The sequence below is a fragment of the Symphodus melops genome (assembly GCF_947650265.1).
Source record: "Symphodus melops genome assembly, chromosome: 20".
NCBI classification, from domain to species: Eukaryota; Metazoa; Chordata; class Actinopteri; order Labriformes; family Labridae; genus Symphodus; species Symphodus melops.
In genome coordinates this window covers 19,526,312-19,541,587 of record NC_136710.1, presented here as the reverse complement: position 1 = coordinate 19,541,587, position 15,276 = coordinate 19,526,312, and the positions used below count along the sequence as shown (strand labels likewise).

The 15,276-nt window shown below is 40.8% G+C and overlaps 1 protein-coding gene across 2 annotated transcripts in view; it reads left to right on the top strand.

The window, feature by feature from the left end:
* LOC306841230 (C-type mannose receptor 2-like) overlaps positions 1 to 15,276 on the top strand; it is a 51,885-nt gene that overhangs the window by 18,496 nt on the left and 18,113 nt on the right. Inside the window, exon 1 of one of the 2 annotated variants that reach the window (XM_079371010.1) lies at positions 13,085 to 14,045. The exons of the other annotated variant lie outside the window; for it this stretch is intronic. Within the exon in view, the coding sequence (XP_079227136.1) occupies positions 13,733 to 14,045 (313 nt within the window). The 5' untranslated portion in view covers positions 13,085 to 13,732. Of the gene's footprint in view, positions 1 to 13,084; positions 14,046 to 15,276 lie in introns of those variants that run through there. 2 annotated transcript variants of the gene reach the window in all.

The window sequence follows — 15,276 nt, the reverse complement described above, 5'->3', positions numbered from 1 at the left end:
TAAAAGGTTGTCTTTATGATTGTATTGGCTGGTCTGAAAAAAAATGTTAACCATGAAAATTCAATAAAAAGCAAAATCAATGACACACTGAATGTTTTAACTATCCAGATTTTGATGCATTTTTAACTGTAATTATTGAAGAAGCCAGAGTACATATTATTTTAGTTTGACAACTGTATCTCCACATAAACGGAAAATTTGTACATGAATAGTTGTGTTAAAGCAGCTTTTTATCATTAATGTTGTAGGTGCAGCAGAGCACCTGTTTATTTACTGCTTTCTGTCTGTTCTCCTCACAGGCTGGAACATCTCTTCATGCCTTCCCTTTCAGTACCACTATGTAGCTGAGCCTATGACTTGGACTGAAGCTCAGACCCACTGCAGACAGAAGTACACAGACCTGGCCACTGTTGAAAACACTGAAGAAGTAGAACAACTGAAATCCACAGTTCCATCTCTGCTCGGTGAACATCATGTCTGGATCGGTCTGTACAGTAAGATCCAGTGGAAATGGTCAGACAGCTACACAGGGAGTGGGGCTGATTACAGGAACTGGGAGCCTACAAAAGAACCCGACTTTATTGGAGGTCAATTCTGTGCTCAGATAGACGATTATGGAAGATTATGGGATGAATTTTGCTCTTACGGATATCCATTTATCTATTACACAGGTAAGAGACAGAGAAACGGGGGCACGTCCACATTTTCTTTGATTGGCACAACTTGTGCACTGATTGATGAAGGAGTGGGATGGAGTATTAGTGCACAGAAATGATAGGGGTGTAATCTCTCCTTTAAAAGAAGGTCCAATATTATTCCATTCTCTAGAGCTAAAATCTGATTCTGGGATGGTTCATTAGGATACACGTAGGAGAGAGTGGCCTGTCTCCACCCCGCCTCCTCCCTAGAGTCAATGTGCACCAAGGTTGCCATGTCACAGAAACAGAAGCTTCAGTGTTTAGCCAGTTCTGCATCGGTCATGAAACCTTTCTGTCCTCTAACTGCTCTTCATCTTTCAAAAGGAACTCGGATATTAAAAGCGTCTACCTTCTCTGCTCAAAACAAAATCAGTCAATTCAGGACCAGAATCAAAAGTTAGAAGGAGGACATACTGGCTGTTGCTTTGTTATCAGAGAAGCCAGCACTTTAACACAGTATGTTTCCTTAATGTCTGATCAGAGAGGGAGGTCACTTAATGATTTAATTTATTAGATATCTGACATTGTTCTTTAAGAGCAGTTCACTAAACATTTGACTTGGATCAATCATTTCCTTTTTTCCTAACTGTAACTGCAGGGACTCAAGAGGATCCTCACTTTGTTTATGTCAGTGAGGTAAAGAGTTGGTCCGACGCTCAGAAGTACTGCAGGGAGAACTACATAGACCTGGCCACTGTGAGGAACTACACTGAGAACCAGAAGATCAAGAGCTTGAAGCCAACAGGAACCAGGGTTTGGATTGGTTTGTACAGAGATCCTGACATTAACTGGTCCAATGGGAGTCTCTCCAAGTACACAAGCTGGAAAAACAGTCCAACTCCATTAGGCTCCATGAGTGTGGCTTGTGGAGCTGCGCTGTTGCCAAAATCAGGACAATGGATTCTGTCAGACTGCAAAACTAAATTCCCGTTCATTTGCTATTTGGTCCAGGTAAGTGATAAACTGACTTTCACTTAAAGAGACTGCAGCATTAGATGATGATTATTTGTAATTTATTGTATTGAAGCAGTAACTGAACAGCACAGTTTCTTCTTTGTTTCTGTGTGACAGTAAAACGGCAGGTGATAAAGATCAGGATGAAGCCAGAGGACTCCACTGTGGATCTGAAATGACCCTGCTGTGAAAGCACAGATCCTGAAAAAGGTGAGTCTCCAAACCTTTTTAGAAAACTTTGAATGGTTGTCCAAGTGAGTGATGGGGGAATGTTTTTCTTCATTTGTGTGTTTGACTGTGTTTCTATCCTGTTAGCCTGCCAGGTGAAACTCATTCAAGCTTCCAACAACAATACAGATTGAAGAAAAAGTTTAGAAATGGTTTCCCTTTTTTATCTTTCAGTTCCAGGACCGGCTGAAGGAGAATGGACTGAGTGGAGTCACCCTGAAGTGGAGAGAGCAGCCTGATGGGAAAGTTTTCCACAAGGAGAAGAAAATGTCAAAGAAGAAAAGACTGAGCTGTGAAAGTGAACTATAGCTGTACAGTCTGTAATTAGAGATGGGACAGATCTGATCTAATATCATTATCAATAACTCAAGACCTACCTTTTTAGTCTGGCTTTTAACTGAGTCTCATGTTGTCTCATTTAGTTAAATCTATTTACATATATTACATTTATCTACACAGTTGTGTGGCGCATTGCTGTGCTATATTTTTTCTATATTATAGATCATATCGTTGTCTTTTTGTTTAACTGGTTTTACTAGTCATTCAAGTTATTATGTTAATCCTACAGTCAGTTGTGTGTTCATGTATTTTGATTTTCTATGCACAGGTTTGTGAACCTTCAATAAGAATGTTTTGCATTGATTATGTTGTAAATGTTTCCTGGTTTTGGATCACATGACCTGTCAGGTGACCTCAGGGGTTTTACATGTGGTGCGTTTGTCTTTTCACTTGTTCATGTCTGATGAAGGGCGAGGGCCAGAAACGTTACACGAGGTAATATTTCCATTAAATTGTACTTCATTCAAGCAGCTGCTGGTGTGCAGACGTTGTCTTTTTTCCTACTAAAATTAAATACTCAGCTGTTGGTACATTTAGCAAAAACAGTTATATTTAAATCAAACCTACCGCCATTCACAATTTAACCAGTTTATGATATTTAAAAAAGGAATGATTTGGTGAACGACAAAGAAAGAGTCGCCCTGTTTTCTGTCAATACTTCAAGCAAGATAAATGGAGAAAATAAATGATCGCCCTCTTAATTGCAAAATCAAACATTAAACTGTCATACAAAAGAAAATATTGTCCTCCTTCAAAGAAAAAAAAAGAAAATGTCAATCCTGGAAAACCTTCCTTAATCCAATTTAGCTCCATGGGAAACAGCTCAGAAACCTATATATATATATATATATATATATATATATATATATATATATATCTATATATATATATATATATCCTCAAAAAAGTGGTAAAAAAAATTCCATTAGTTTGGCACCCATCGGTCCAGCAACCTAACTCCCCTCCTTATCCTGGGTGATGCAGGATACCTTTGTCTTTACGGTCCTCCAAAACACATGCAGCTCACTCATATGGAGGAGGTAACACCGCACCACACAAAAACAAACTCCAGAAACACCTTTTCTTTCCCTCTCTCCTCTGCCCCCTTCCCTGTCCAAACCAAACAAAAGAAAATCCCCACAAACATTTTCCCCTCTCCCTTTGTTCTCATTAGGCCACGCCCCCTACACACCTGTGTCTCCCCAGCTGACCAGGTCACATGACCAGTCGACTGGTAATCTCAATTTCCTCTGAACTGAGATTCAAACAAACGTACAAGTCTGAGAGGGCTGTAGGACTTTAAGCTTGTTTTCCGTCCTCGTACCTGTGAAAGGGATTTCACAAAAAGTGCAACACCGCCCTCTTGTGTTTGCATGATTCTCATGATACAAATTCACAAGGGTTTGTGCAATTCTACATTCAACAGAGAGAATATTATCGTCTGTGAAGAGAGTCATTGTGAGAAAAAAAGAGAGTAACAAAAAAAAGTAACAAATCATCTTTTTGAAAGTCACCATTTCTCTATGACCTGGAGCTCAGGGTGGCTTCAGAAGCTGCCCGTGAAGTTGTCAACATGCTTTGTGATAACAGGTTTTGAAACCATAAAATCTCTCTGGGATTTTAATTATAAGTATCAATGAGTAAAGACTCTTTTTTTGTTCATAAAACCTCAGATCAACAATCACTGTGTGAGGAAGACAGACATATTGCATAAATATTAGGGGTGGGAAAATCTAAATAACTCAGGGCTTTAACTGTAACGATTCGTCCGATGATGTCAGTGGTAGTTTAGTCCAGCAATAAAAATCTTCCTCTTCTTTTTTTTTGACAGGGCTGAAGTTTAGGTGGAATTACTCTGACAGCCAAATCCTGAAGGACTGCTGGCACTTCTACCAGAGCACTGTTAAAGAGGCCAGAAGAGGGCACCTGTCAAACATTATTGAGTCAAATAATGTCACTGCAAGGGCTCTCATTGCTCCTTCTGCATCTGACCCATCTGATCCGGTTCCTTGCTCAGCTGTGTTTGAGTTGTTTGAGCCTGTGTCTCTGAAGGCTTTAGAGGATGTGGTTGGCCAGATTAAGCCATCAGGGTCTCCCTGTGACACTGTCCCGCCTCACTTTTTTAAAGAGGTGTTCCCTAGTATAGGGCAGTCGGTTCTGACCATTATTAACAGCAGTTTGTCTTCTGGTGTTGTCCCCCAAAGTTTTAAACATGCTGTGGTGCAGCCAATGCTTAAGAAACCTGGCCTTGATCGTAGTGTTTTAGCCAATTACAGACCTATCTCAAAGCTGCCCTTTATTTCAAAGATCCTGGAGAAGGTAGTCCATGCTCAGCTGAAGTCCTTCCTGGTAGAGCATGATGTCCTGGAGGTCTTTCAGGCTGGTTTTAAAACACGACATAGCACGGAGTCAGCTTTATTAAAAGTGTTCAATGACATCCTCTTGGCGAATGATTCTGGAGACTATGTGATCCTTTTCCTGCTGGACCTAACTGCAGCATTTGATACTGTGGACCACAAGATCTTAGTGTCTCGGTTGCAGCACCTAGTGGGCATTTGTGGTAGTGCCCTGGACTGGTTTAGATCGTATCTTGCAGAAAGAACAATGTGCGTAAGCCTTGGTGCTTCTGAGTCCCGCTCTGCTCCGCTGTCATATGGGGTCCCACAGGGTTCAATTCTAGGACCCCTGCTTTTCTCGCTGTATCTGCTTCCCCTGGGTTCCATCCTGCGAAAGCATGGTATCTCTTTTCACTGTTATGCTGACGACAGTCAGATTTATGTGCCCCTGAAGAAGAAAGATGCCTTCTGTCTGGATCCACTTCTGTCATGTCTTGAAGACATTAAGTCCTGGATGTCTCTGAACTTTTTAAAATTTAATGAAAACAAAACTAAAGTGATGGTGTTTGGCCCGAGTGGCTCTGTTGAAAATTCCCCTGTTGACTTGGGCCCTTTGGCACGCTATATGAAGCCGACGGTCTCAAACCTGGGCTTTAAGATGGACAGTGATTTTAGATTGGATCGGCAAATTAGTGCAGCTGTTAAGTCCAGATTCTTTCACCTAAGGCGGCTGGCAAAGGTGAAGCTCTTTCTTTCACACAAGCACTTTGAAACACTAATCCACGGCTTCATTACATCTCGGCTGGATTACTGCAACGCACTTTACTTCGGAGTCAGCCAGTCCTCCCTCACGCGGCTCCAGTTAGTCCAGAACGCTGCTGCTCGCCTCCTAACCGGAGTACGAAAGAGGTAGCACATTACATCCATTCTGGCCTCCCTCCACTGGCTGCCTGTGCACTTTAGAGTTCATTTTAAGATTCTTTTATTTGTTTTTAAATCTGTAAATGATCTCGCCCCACCTTACCTCTCTGAACTGCTCCATCCCTACGCTCCTGCCCGGTGCCTCAAGTCAGCTGCTCCTGGAGGTACCCAGGTCTAAGCGGAAGCTCAGAGGGGATAGGGCTTTTTCTACTGCCGGTCGCAAACTCTGGAATGATCTCCCACTGCACATAAGACACGCCCCCTCACTGTCCATTTTTAAAACTCATCTTAAAACACATTTTTATTCTTTGGCTTTTAACCCAGCATGAGACTGTTCTTGTTTTATTGTTTTTATTGTTTTAATTGTTTTCACCCTGTTAGTGTTTTACTTATGTTTTACGTTTGTGCTCTTCATGTATGTACAGCACTTTGTCACAGCTAGGGCTGTTTAAAGTGCTTTATAAATAAAGTTGAGTTGAGTTGAGACAGCCTGGTGGAAATGTTAATGCAGAGATATTTAATATTGGATTTATTTTGAAACATATTTAAGTATTTGTTTAGAAAGGGGGAACCATCAGGTACGGGTTCTGGGGGTCTCCTTCAGAATTTTATAGTAACACAGATTTCTTTCCCTGCATTGTGCTCAATATTATGCACCAATTTATGTTCTTATGATTTTATCTTTTGTGTCTCTTCTGTAATATCTTTTGGTGTTCACACACATTATCACATCAATGTTGTTTACATTTATTTTTAAACTTTTTATGTTCTGTGTGGATTGTTGGTTGGATGTATTGCCCTCTCACAGCGAGAAGAAAGACAGCACTGAACCTGAGGTGAGTCATCATTTGACTGTCTGAGATGTTCATTTGCATGATGACCTTCACATTTGATCATAAATAAAAACAGCGATGGTTAGAAAACAACCTTAAGCTCATACAGATTTTGGGGTCAAGTCAGCTCATGAGTCTTTATTCTCTAAAAACACAGTCCAGTTAAACCTCACACTTGGATCATGTTGTTCTACTTACAGGGTCATTTGCATTTCTCCTGACTCGATGAAGGTGACTTTACTTTGTTAACAATTTCCAAGTTAAATTGATACTTCACCCATTTACATGAAGCTGTGTATCATTAGAAACATGGTAGTGGTGTTGAATGGCCGTGAATCCAGCCCTCATTTTGCCCTGAGACGAGAAAAATGTGTTTTTCTTTGCTTGAAAGTTTTCTTCATGTGATGCAAAAAGCGTCATATTGCGTCATACTGCCAGCCAGCCAGCCAGCCAGCCAGCCAGACAGACAAAACTGTGAAACCCCCCCAAAATGAAATGTGAGAATAAAAGAAATAAGAGCAAAGATTAAATCAATACACAAAATAACTTAAAATGTTTTTAAAATAATGTTGAAATGTACTTTTTCCTTCCTCAATCAAATCTTTATTGCTCTGGCATCAGATGAATCAATTGAAAAACATCAATTGCTCTAGCATTTGATAAGCATATAAGCAAACATGAGGGTTGGATTCACGACCATTCAACACTACTACCATGTTTCTAATGATACACAGGTTCATGCAAATGGATCTGTCTGTCTGTCTGTCTGTCTGTCTGTCTGTCTGTCTGTCTGTCTGTCTGTCTGTCTGTCTGTCTGTCTGTCTGTCTGTCTGTCTGTCTGTCTGTCTGTCTGTCTGTCTGTCTGTCTGTCTGTCTGTCTGTCTGTCTGTCTGTCTGTCTGTCTGTCTGTCTGTCTGTCTGTCTGTCTGTCTGTCTGTCTGTCTGTCTGTCTGTCTGTCTGTCTGTCTGTCTGTCTGTCTGTCTGTCTGTCTGTCTAAAAAGCAAGGTAGAGTAAAATAAAATCTTTATAAAAGAGGAAGAGTACAAACAAAACTGTGAAAACCTCCCCAAAATGTGATTTCTACCCTCTAATCACTTCCATCGCTGCAACACCTGATAACTGCTCTCATGTCTGGCAAACCGAGGGGCGTCCAAAACGGGCGTGTTAGGGGGCCTTCAAAGCGCCTACCTTCTCTGGTCCAAACAAATCCAGATCACTCATGACCAGAACCTAAAGTCAGAAGGAGGAAATACTGTCTGCTGCATTGTTGTCAGAGAAGCTTCAACACAGCATGTTTCCTTCATGATCACAGAGGAAGAGAGCGTCATCGTGTCACTTACTACACAGCTCACTGATTGATCCTTTAATGTTAAAATAACGTTGATTTTTTCCACAGGTGACAGCGCTGAGGAAAGTATGCAGAACAAGTGGCAAAGTATCTATAAGTCAGGTGCTAACTTTACAACCAAGGCCATTGGTTCGTTTGTGCTGCTGGGATAAGGAGCAGGTGTTGAATGTCCTTAGATTTGCATATCAGTGTCTCTGATATCAGTAGAGAGTCTAGACTGTCTTATTCAGTCCACAGAGCACCAGGATGATGGAGAAGTTCTTGCTGGGTCTCTTGTGTCTCTCAGGTCAGTAAACTCTGTTTAATTATAACTGCTTATTATGTTACAATCCACAATGTCTTCAGTAATTAAGTGTTTTAAGAGGTGGTCTTTGATTACATTGGCTGGTCTGAAGAAAATGTTATGAATTCAGTGAAAAGCACAAATTCAATAAAAAGAAAAATCAGTTTTTTACGAGCAGGGGCGGATCTGGAGGGGTGGCATGGTATCTTGCTTTTCAGCCTCGCTCTGCTGCTCTTTCTCTCCTGTAACTCTTACAAAAGCTAACGCGGCAGGAAAGGATGAAGTCCCAGCCTTCATGGTCTCTCTGAAAAATGTTCATTTTTTCTTTCAACTTTTTCAAAGCAGTAGTTAGTGTAGAAGGTTAGACCCTCAATGAACTTTGCCAAAAACCCCCACCTCTAAGATAATGTTTGTTCCTCATCAACATGACTCGAGGTCCTGTTTTTAGTGATCCTATGTTGTTTTAAATCAGCAGCAGGCTTCTATGTGATTCAGACAGACAGTTGCAGATGAAAAATAGAGGCTGAAGAAAGAAAGGACAGAGACTAGAAGTAGACTGCTCCAGGTACAAACTGAGGACACTGTGTGTGCATTAACTATAGTCCAGGCTATTTAAAAATGTATTCAATAGTAGACCTAATATCACCATAAACTCATGGTAACATAAAATATATAAACTTATTCTCTTACTCTAATCATTACATGTTCAATGATAGCCTGACAGGTTTGCATAGGATGTGAGGTCATCATCTAAATTTATTTAAAATCATTAAAATGAGGATGTAAATAAGTTGACCTGAGTGCATTAAGATATCAAAGCAGAGGTCAACTTTAGAGATCATTTCACTGGAAGGACCTTAAATCCCCTACTGAGGTTCAAGACCCTCAAAAAGCAGCGCTTTGAATTCAAGCTAATTATAGTAAATATTACTAATCATTAAGAAGAGGAGTGTGTGGTCAGATGATGTCATCAATTTATTCATCATCATATAGTGAGTGATATATATTTTTATTTTACATAGTAACACCTAGCCTAAATGTTTAAGACTTCACTCTTCATAGAAGTCAATCAATCAATCTTTATTTATATAGCGTCAATTCATAACAGGCGTTATCTCAAGACACTTTACAAAAGCAGGTAAAGGACCTTACTGTTTGTCTGTTAACATTAACAAAAGAGCAGGTAACAAGACCATGCTCATTGTTATGTTTACAAAAAGCAGGTAAAGGACCTTACTGATGGCTATATTACAAGAGCCCAGCTTAATCCGTCATAGCGTGGCAAGAAAAAACTTCCTTTTAACAGGCAGAAATCTTCATATGATATGAGATCCTGGTGCCAGTTCCCCCGGTAGTCTAGGCCTATAGCAGCATAACTATGAGCTGGTCCTAAGCCAGCCCTAACTATAAGATTTATCAAAAAGAAAAGTTTTAAGTCTATTCTTAAAAGTACCTAGTGTGTCTGCCTCCCGGACCCCGACTGGTAGACGATTCCAAAGGAGCCTGATAACTAAAGGCTCTACCTCCCATAGTACTTATAGAGAGTATAGGCACCACAAGCAGGCCTGCATGCTGGGAACGTAATGTTCTTGTCGGATAGTACGGTACAATTAACTCTTTAAGATACAATGGTGCCTGACCGTTTAGAGCTTTGTAGGTGAGCAGAAGGATTTTAAATTCTATTCTAGATTTTATAGGGAGCCAATGGAGAGAAGCCAATACAGGAGTCATGTGGTCCCTTTTCCACGTTCTAGTAAGAACACGAGCTGCAGCGTTTTGGACGAGTTGGAGGGTCTTTAGAGATTTACCATAGCACCCTGCTAAAATAGAATTACAGTAATCCAACCTGGAGGTAACAAATGGATGAACTAATTTTTCAGCATCATTTTGTGACAGGATCTGCCTGATCTTAGAGATATTACGAAGGTGAAAATAAGCTGTCCTTGAAATTTGTTTAATGTAGGAATCAAAGGACATATCCTGATCAAACAGAACTCCTAGGTTCCTAACAGTGGTACTAGAGGCTACACTAATACTACTAAGGGCCGTCATATCGGCAGAGAAAGTCTCTCTAAGGTTCTTAGGACCAATCACTAGAACTTCAGTCTTGTCTGAGTTGAGCAGTAAGAAGTTTCTGGTCATCCAGGTCCTGATGTCCTTGACGCAGGCTTCTAGTTTACGAAGCTGGTTGGTGTCTTCTGGCTTCATTGCTATGTAGAGCTGAGTATCGTCTGCATAGCAATGAAAGTTCATGGAGTGTTTTCTCATTATACTACCTAGAGGAAGCATATATAATGTAAATAAAATCGGACCAAGCACTGATCCTTGAGGCACTCCATGGCTAACTTTGGTGTACAAAGAGGACTCATCATGAACATGCACAAACTGAGATCTGTCTGATAAATAGGATCTAAACCAACTTAAAGCAGTCCCTGTAACTCCAAGCAATTGTTCTAGTCTCTGTAACAGAATCTGATGGTCAATTGTGTCAAAAGCAGCACTAAGATCTAACAGGACAAGCACAGATAGAAGTCCCCTGTCTGAGGCTAACAGAAGATCATTTGTTACTCTAACTAGTGCAGTCTCAGTGCTATGGTAAGCTCTAAATCCCGACTGGAACTCCTCAAACAAGCTGTTGTTGTGGAGAAAATCACACAACTGATTAGCTACCACTTTCTCTAAGATCTTGGAGATAAAAGGAAGGTTAGATATAGGTCTATAGTTAGCTAGAGTTCCTGAATCAAGAGTAGGCTTTTTAAGGAGCGGTTTAATTACAGCTACTTTAAATGACTGGGGTACATAACCTATAGCTAAAGACATATTGATCATATCTAGTATGGAGCTGCTAACTAGAGGAAAGACTTCCTTAAACAACTTGGTTGGGATTGGATCTAAAAGACAAGTTGACGGTTTAGACGCAGAAATAATCGAATTTAGTTCTGCGAGGTTAATTGGAAAAAAACAGTCGAGGTTAGTATCAGAATTTGGAGCCGTTTCTGCCGAATCGAAAATATAGGAGGAATCTGCACTAAGTAAAGGTAGTAAGTTGCTAATTTTGTCTCTAATGTTTAGAATTTTATCATTAAAAAAGCTCATGAAATCATTACTGCTAAGGGCTAAAGGAATAGATGGCTCAAATGAACTATGACTCTCTGTCAGCCTGGCTACAGTGCTGAAGAGGTATCTAGGGTTGTTTTTATTTTCTTCGATAAGAGACGAGTAATAGGCAGTGCGGGCCTGCCGTAGAGCTTTCATATATCTATCATGACTATCTTGCCAAAATAAACGAGATTCTATCGTTTTGGTGGAGCGCCAAATTCTTTCACATTTTTATAGAAATTCTGAATATGGGCCAGGAGGGCGGTAAACTATAACAACTAGAACTGGCTGAAAAGTTCTAGAGACTGGATGTGAAAGACTGAGTGCAAGACTTTCAAAAGAGGTATAATTCAGCTTTGGTCGAGGATTGATTATAAGACCAGAATTAAAAATAGCTGCTACTCCACCACCTCAACCAGTGTCTCGAGCTATATGAGCATTCAAATGACTGGGAGGGGTGGATTCATTTAAACTAACATATTCATCCTGAGAAAGCCAGGTTTCAGTTAAACAAAGTAGATCAATATGATTCTCTGATATTAGCTCATTTACCAGGAGAGATTTAGATGCTAGGGATCTAATGTTTAGTAAGCCGCATTTAATTGTTAGATTTTTTTGCCAAATCGTATTTGTAGTTTTGATTTTGACTAAATTGTTATGATTTACGCCTCTTTTATTGAGGCTGGAATTGCCTATGACAGGTGTGGGGCGGAGAACAGACACAGTATCTATAGTATAAGTAGGGTTACAGCTATAAGAAGATCTAACTGAGTTACAGTTAGATTTACAGTCACAAGGACAGCTATAGTGGCAGGTAAACAGATCTAAAGGAAGCACAGAGAAGTGTGTAAGACTGCAGCTCTGCATCCTGGTCTGAACTCTGATGAGTTGTCAGGGTTTGGGACTAATAAACTCTGCTACGTTTCTAGATAATAGAGCTGCACCAACCAGAGTAGGATGGATGCCATCTCTAGCTAGCAGACCAGGCTTTCCCCAAAAGGACTGCCAGTTATCTATGAAGCCCACATCGTTTACTGGACACCACCTCGATAGCCAGCGGTTGAATGAAGACATGCGGCTATACATGTCATCACTGGTCAAATTAGGGAGAGGACCAGAGAAAACTACGGAGTCCGACATCGTCTTAGCAAAACTACACACCGACTCCACATTAACTTTAGTAATTTCCGACTGGCGAAGTCGGGAGTCATTTGTGCCGACATGAATTACAATTTTATCAAATCTACGTTTAGCCTTTGTCAGCAGCTTTAAGTGAGCCATGATGTCGCCCGCTCTGGCCCCGGGTATACACCTAACTATGCCCGCTGACTTCGCTAACTTCACGTTTCTGACTATGGAGTCTCCAATTATCAGAGTTTTTGTCTCAGCGGGTGCGTCGCTGAGTGGGGAAAATGAGTTTGAAACATGAAGTGGTTGGTGGGGAGCCGTGAGCCTCGTTTTCTTACTATGCCTCCCTCTGACAGTAACCCAGCCACTGCCTCCCGGCTGCTCGGGAGCTACCGGGGGAGATTTAACACTATGTCGGCCCGCACCGGCTACAGGTGGCTGGCTCACTGCTGCTGCGTAAGATGACTGTGACTCTGACTCAAAGGTGCGGAGCCTGCTCTCTAACTCAGACACCCTCGCCTACAGAGCTATAAATAAACTACATTTAATACAGATACCTTTATCAGTAAAGGAGGACGAGGAGTAACTAGACATCTGGCACACAGAACAAGAGAGAGCAGGAGAGGGAGAGGCAGGGAGAGAAGCCATAGTAGGAGACGCTAACTGCTAAGTTAGCCTGAGAGTACGTAGTTTAACGCAAACAAAAGATCTATAGATAGCTAGCAGGGGTGCTTGGTGATTATTTCGATTACTCAGAGTGTGCAGTGAATGGAGACAAATGTAAGAAAATACACAGGATAAACAATCTAGCTTTAGCTACCGAGCTATCGATCGGTAGTAGCGATAGAGCGAGACACAACAGGAAGTGATGCAATACGCTCACCGTAGTACGTCAGGACGTCGATCCTCGATGACCACTATGTTGTGTATATGTGTGTGTTTTTAATTATTTATATCTGACACTGTCTTGTATCTGAAATGATTTCTGATAACAAGCTGTTTGATTGTGAATGATGAACTAATCAGACAGAATTGTTACTAACTTCCTGACATCTGTCTCCAGTGAGCTGACTGAGAGGAGTGTAGAGATTCTCATGTCTGGACCCAAACAAACAAGAACAGCAAACTTACATTTTCAGAGCTGTCCAGAAATGTCAATCAATGTCTAGATAGAAATCATTGCTCACTGGTTAGATTACTTACATTGACTCTCTAAGCAGCAGTGTATGCTATCTTCTGATTAATTCAGCCTTTATTTCTGACACCCTGTAAAACCTCTATGGATTTTTCTTTAGATCCTCCCTTTGTTTATTATCCAGTGTTGTTGCCTTTTTTGAACTTTAATTGTTGAAGAAGCCAGTGTACATATTATTTTAGTTTGAGGACTCTATCTCCACATAAACAGAAACTTTGTACATGAATAGTTGTGTTAAAGCAGCTTTTTATCATTAATGTTGTAGGTGCAGCAGAGCACCTGTTTATTTACTGCTTACTGTATGTTCTCCTCACAGGCTGGAACATCTCCTCATGCCTTCCCTTTCAGTACCACTATGTAGCTGAGCCTATGACTTGGACTGAAGCTCAGACCCACTGCAGACAGAAGTACACAGACCTGGCCACTGTTGAAAACTATGAAGAAGTGAATCAACTGAAATCCACAGTTCCATCTCTGCTCAGTGAACATCTTGTCTGGATCGGTCTGTACAGTAAGATCCAGTGGAAATGGTCAGACAACTACACAGGGAGTGGGGCTGATTACAGGAACTGGGCAGGAACAGAACCCAACTTTAGGGGCAATCAACTCTGTGTTCACATTATTCATGGAACCTGGGCGGATTATATCTGCTCTTACAGATATCCATTTATCTGTTACACAGGTAAGAGAGAGAGAAACGGGGGCACGTCCACATGTTCTTTGATTGGCACAACTTGGGCACTGATTGATGAAGGAGTGGGATGGAGTATTAGTGCACACAGAAATGATAGGAGTGTAATCTCTCCTTTAAAAGAAGGTCCAATGTTATTCCATTCTCTAGAGCTAAAATCTGATTCAGGGATGATTCATTAGGATACACGTAGGAGAGAGAGGCCTGTCTCCACCCGCCTCCTCCCTCGAGTCAATGTACACCAAGGTTGTTATGTCACAGAAACAGAAGCTTCAGTGTTTAGCCAGCTCTGCATCTAGGATATTAAAAGCGGTCCTGTGTGATATTTAAAAGACAAAGGGAGAACAGATAGGGCTAATTATAACATGTTCATTAAATATTCAAGTGGACAAAGGCATCTATTCTACCCAGTATGTTTAAACAGGGCCATCTTTTCAGTCAAGTGTGACAATACCTTAGATGTTATCACAATTTTCCACATAGCAACTGAAAATATTCATTATTGTTATCTGTCATTATCGGTTATTCTGCGTTCTGGGAGTTGTTGTATTTGATTTAAATCAGTTAAAAATGAACTTTTTGCCTCTTCTCGGTCAAGAAGGCACCAAAATGAAAAACATATTTCACATTTCTACTGCATATATGACCCAATTTCACTTCCTATTTATGTTCCAACGGGTGAAGTATCCCTTTAATCAAACATTCTATCTGGATTAATAATTGTTCGGACTCGTGTTTTGTCCTTAATTATATTTTAAATGAAATGACTACAGGTCATAAACCTGAAATGCAACAAACAAACAAAGATTATTCAAAAATAATATTTAAATAATATAATAATGAAATCAAAGAAGCCTGCAAAGACATTAAGAAATGTAGTAAATCTGGCTTGAACAATATAAACTACATTTCCCAGAATGCCTAGCGCCAGAGGAGCATTCGCACAGCATCATTGGTTGCTATGGACGCCATTGTTAAGGACGCTGTCACAGAAACCATGCCACCCGTGCTTCTTCCAAGTGATTTACACGCAGAAACGCAACATAATGACGCGGCACTACACCATGAATCACCAAACCAAACCAAACCACCACCACCACCACCACCGGAAACCAGCAGATTGATCTAAACAATCAGACATCGTGTCTCGCGAGCTACAGGCTAACAAGCTACTCTCGGCCAGATAACACAGACACATTGATTTACAGTGCTCACACATATA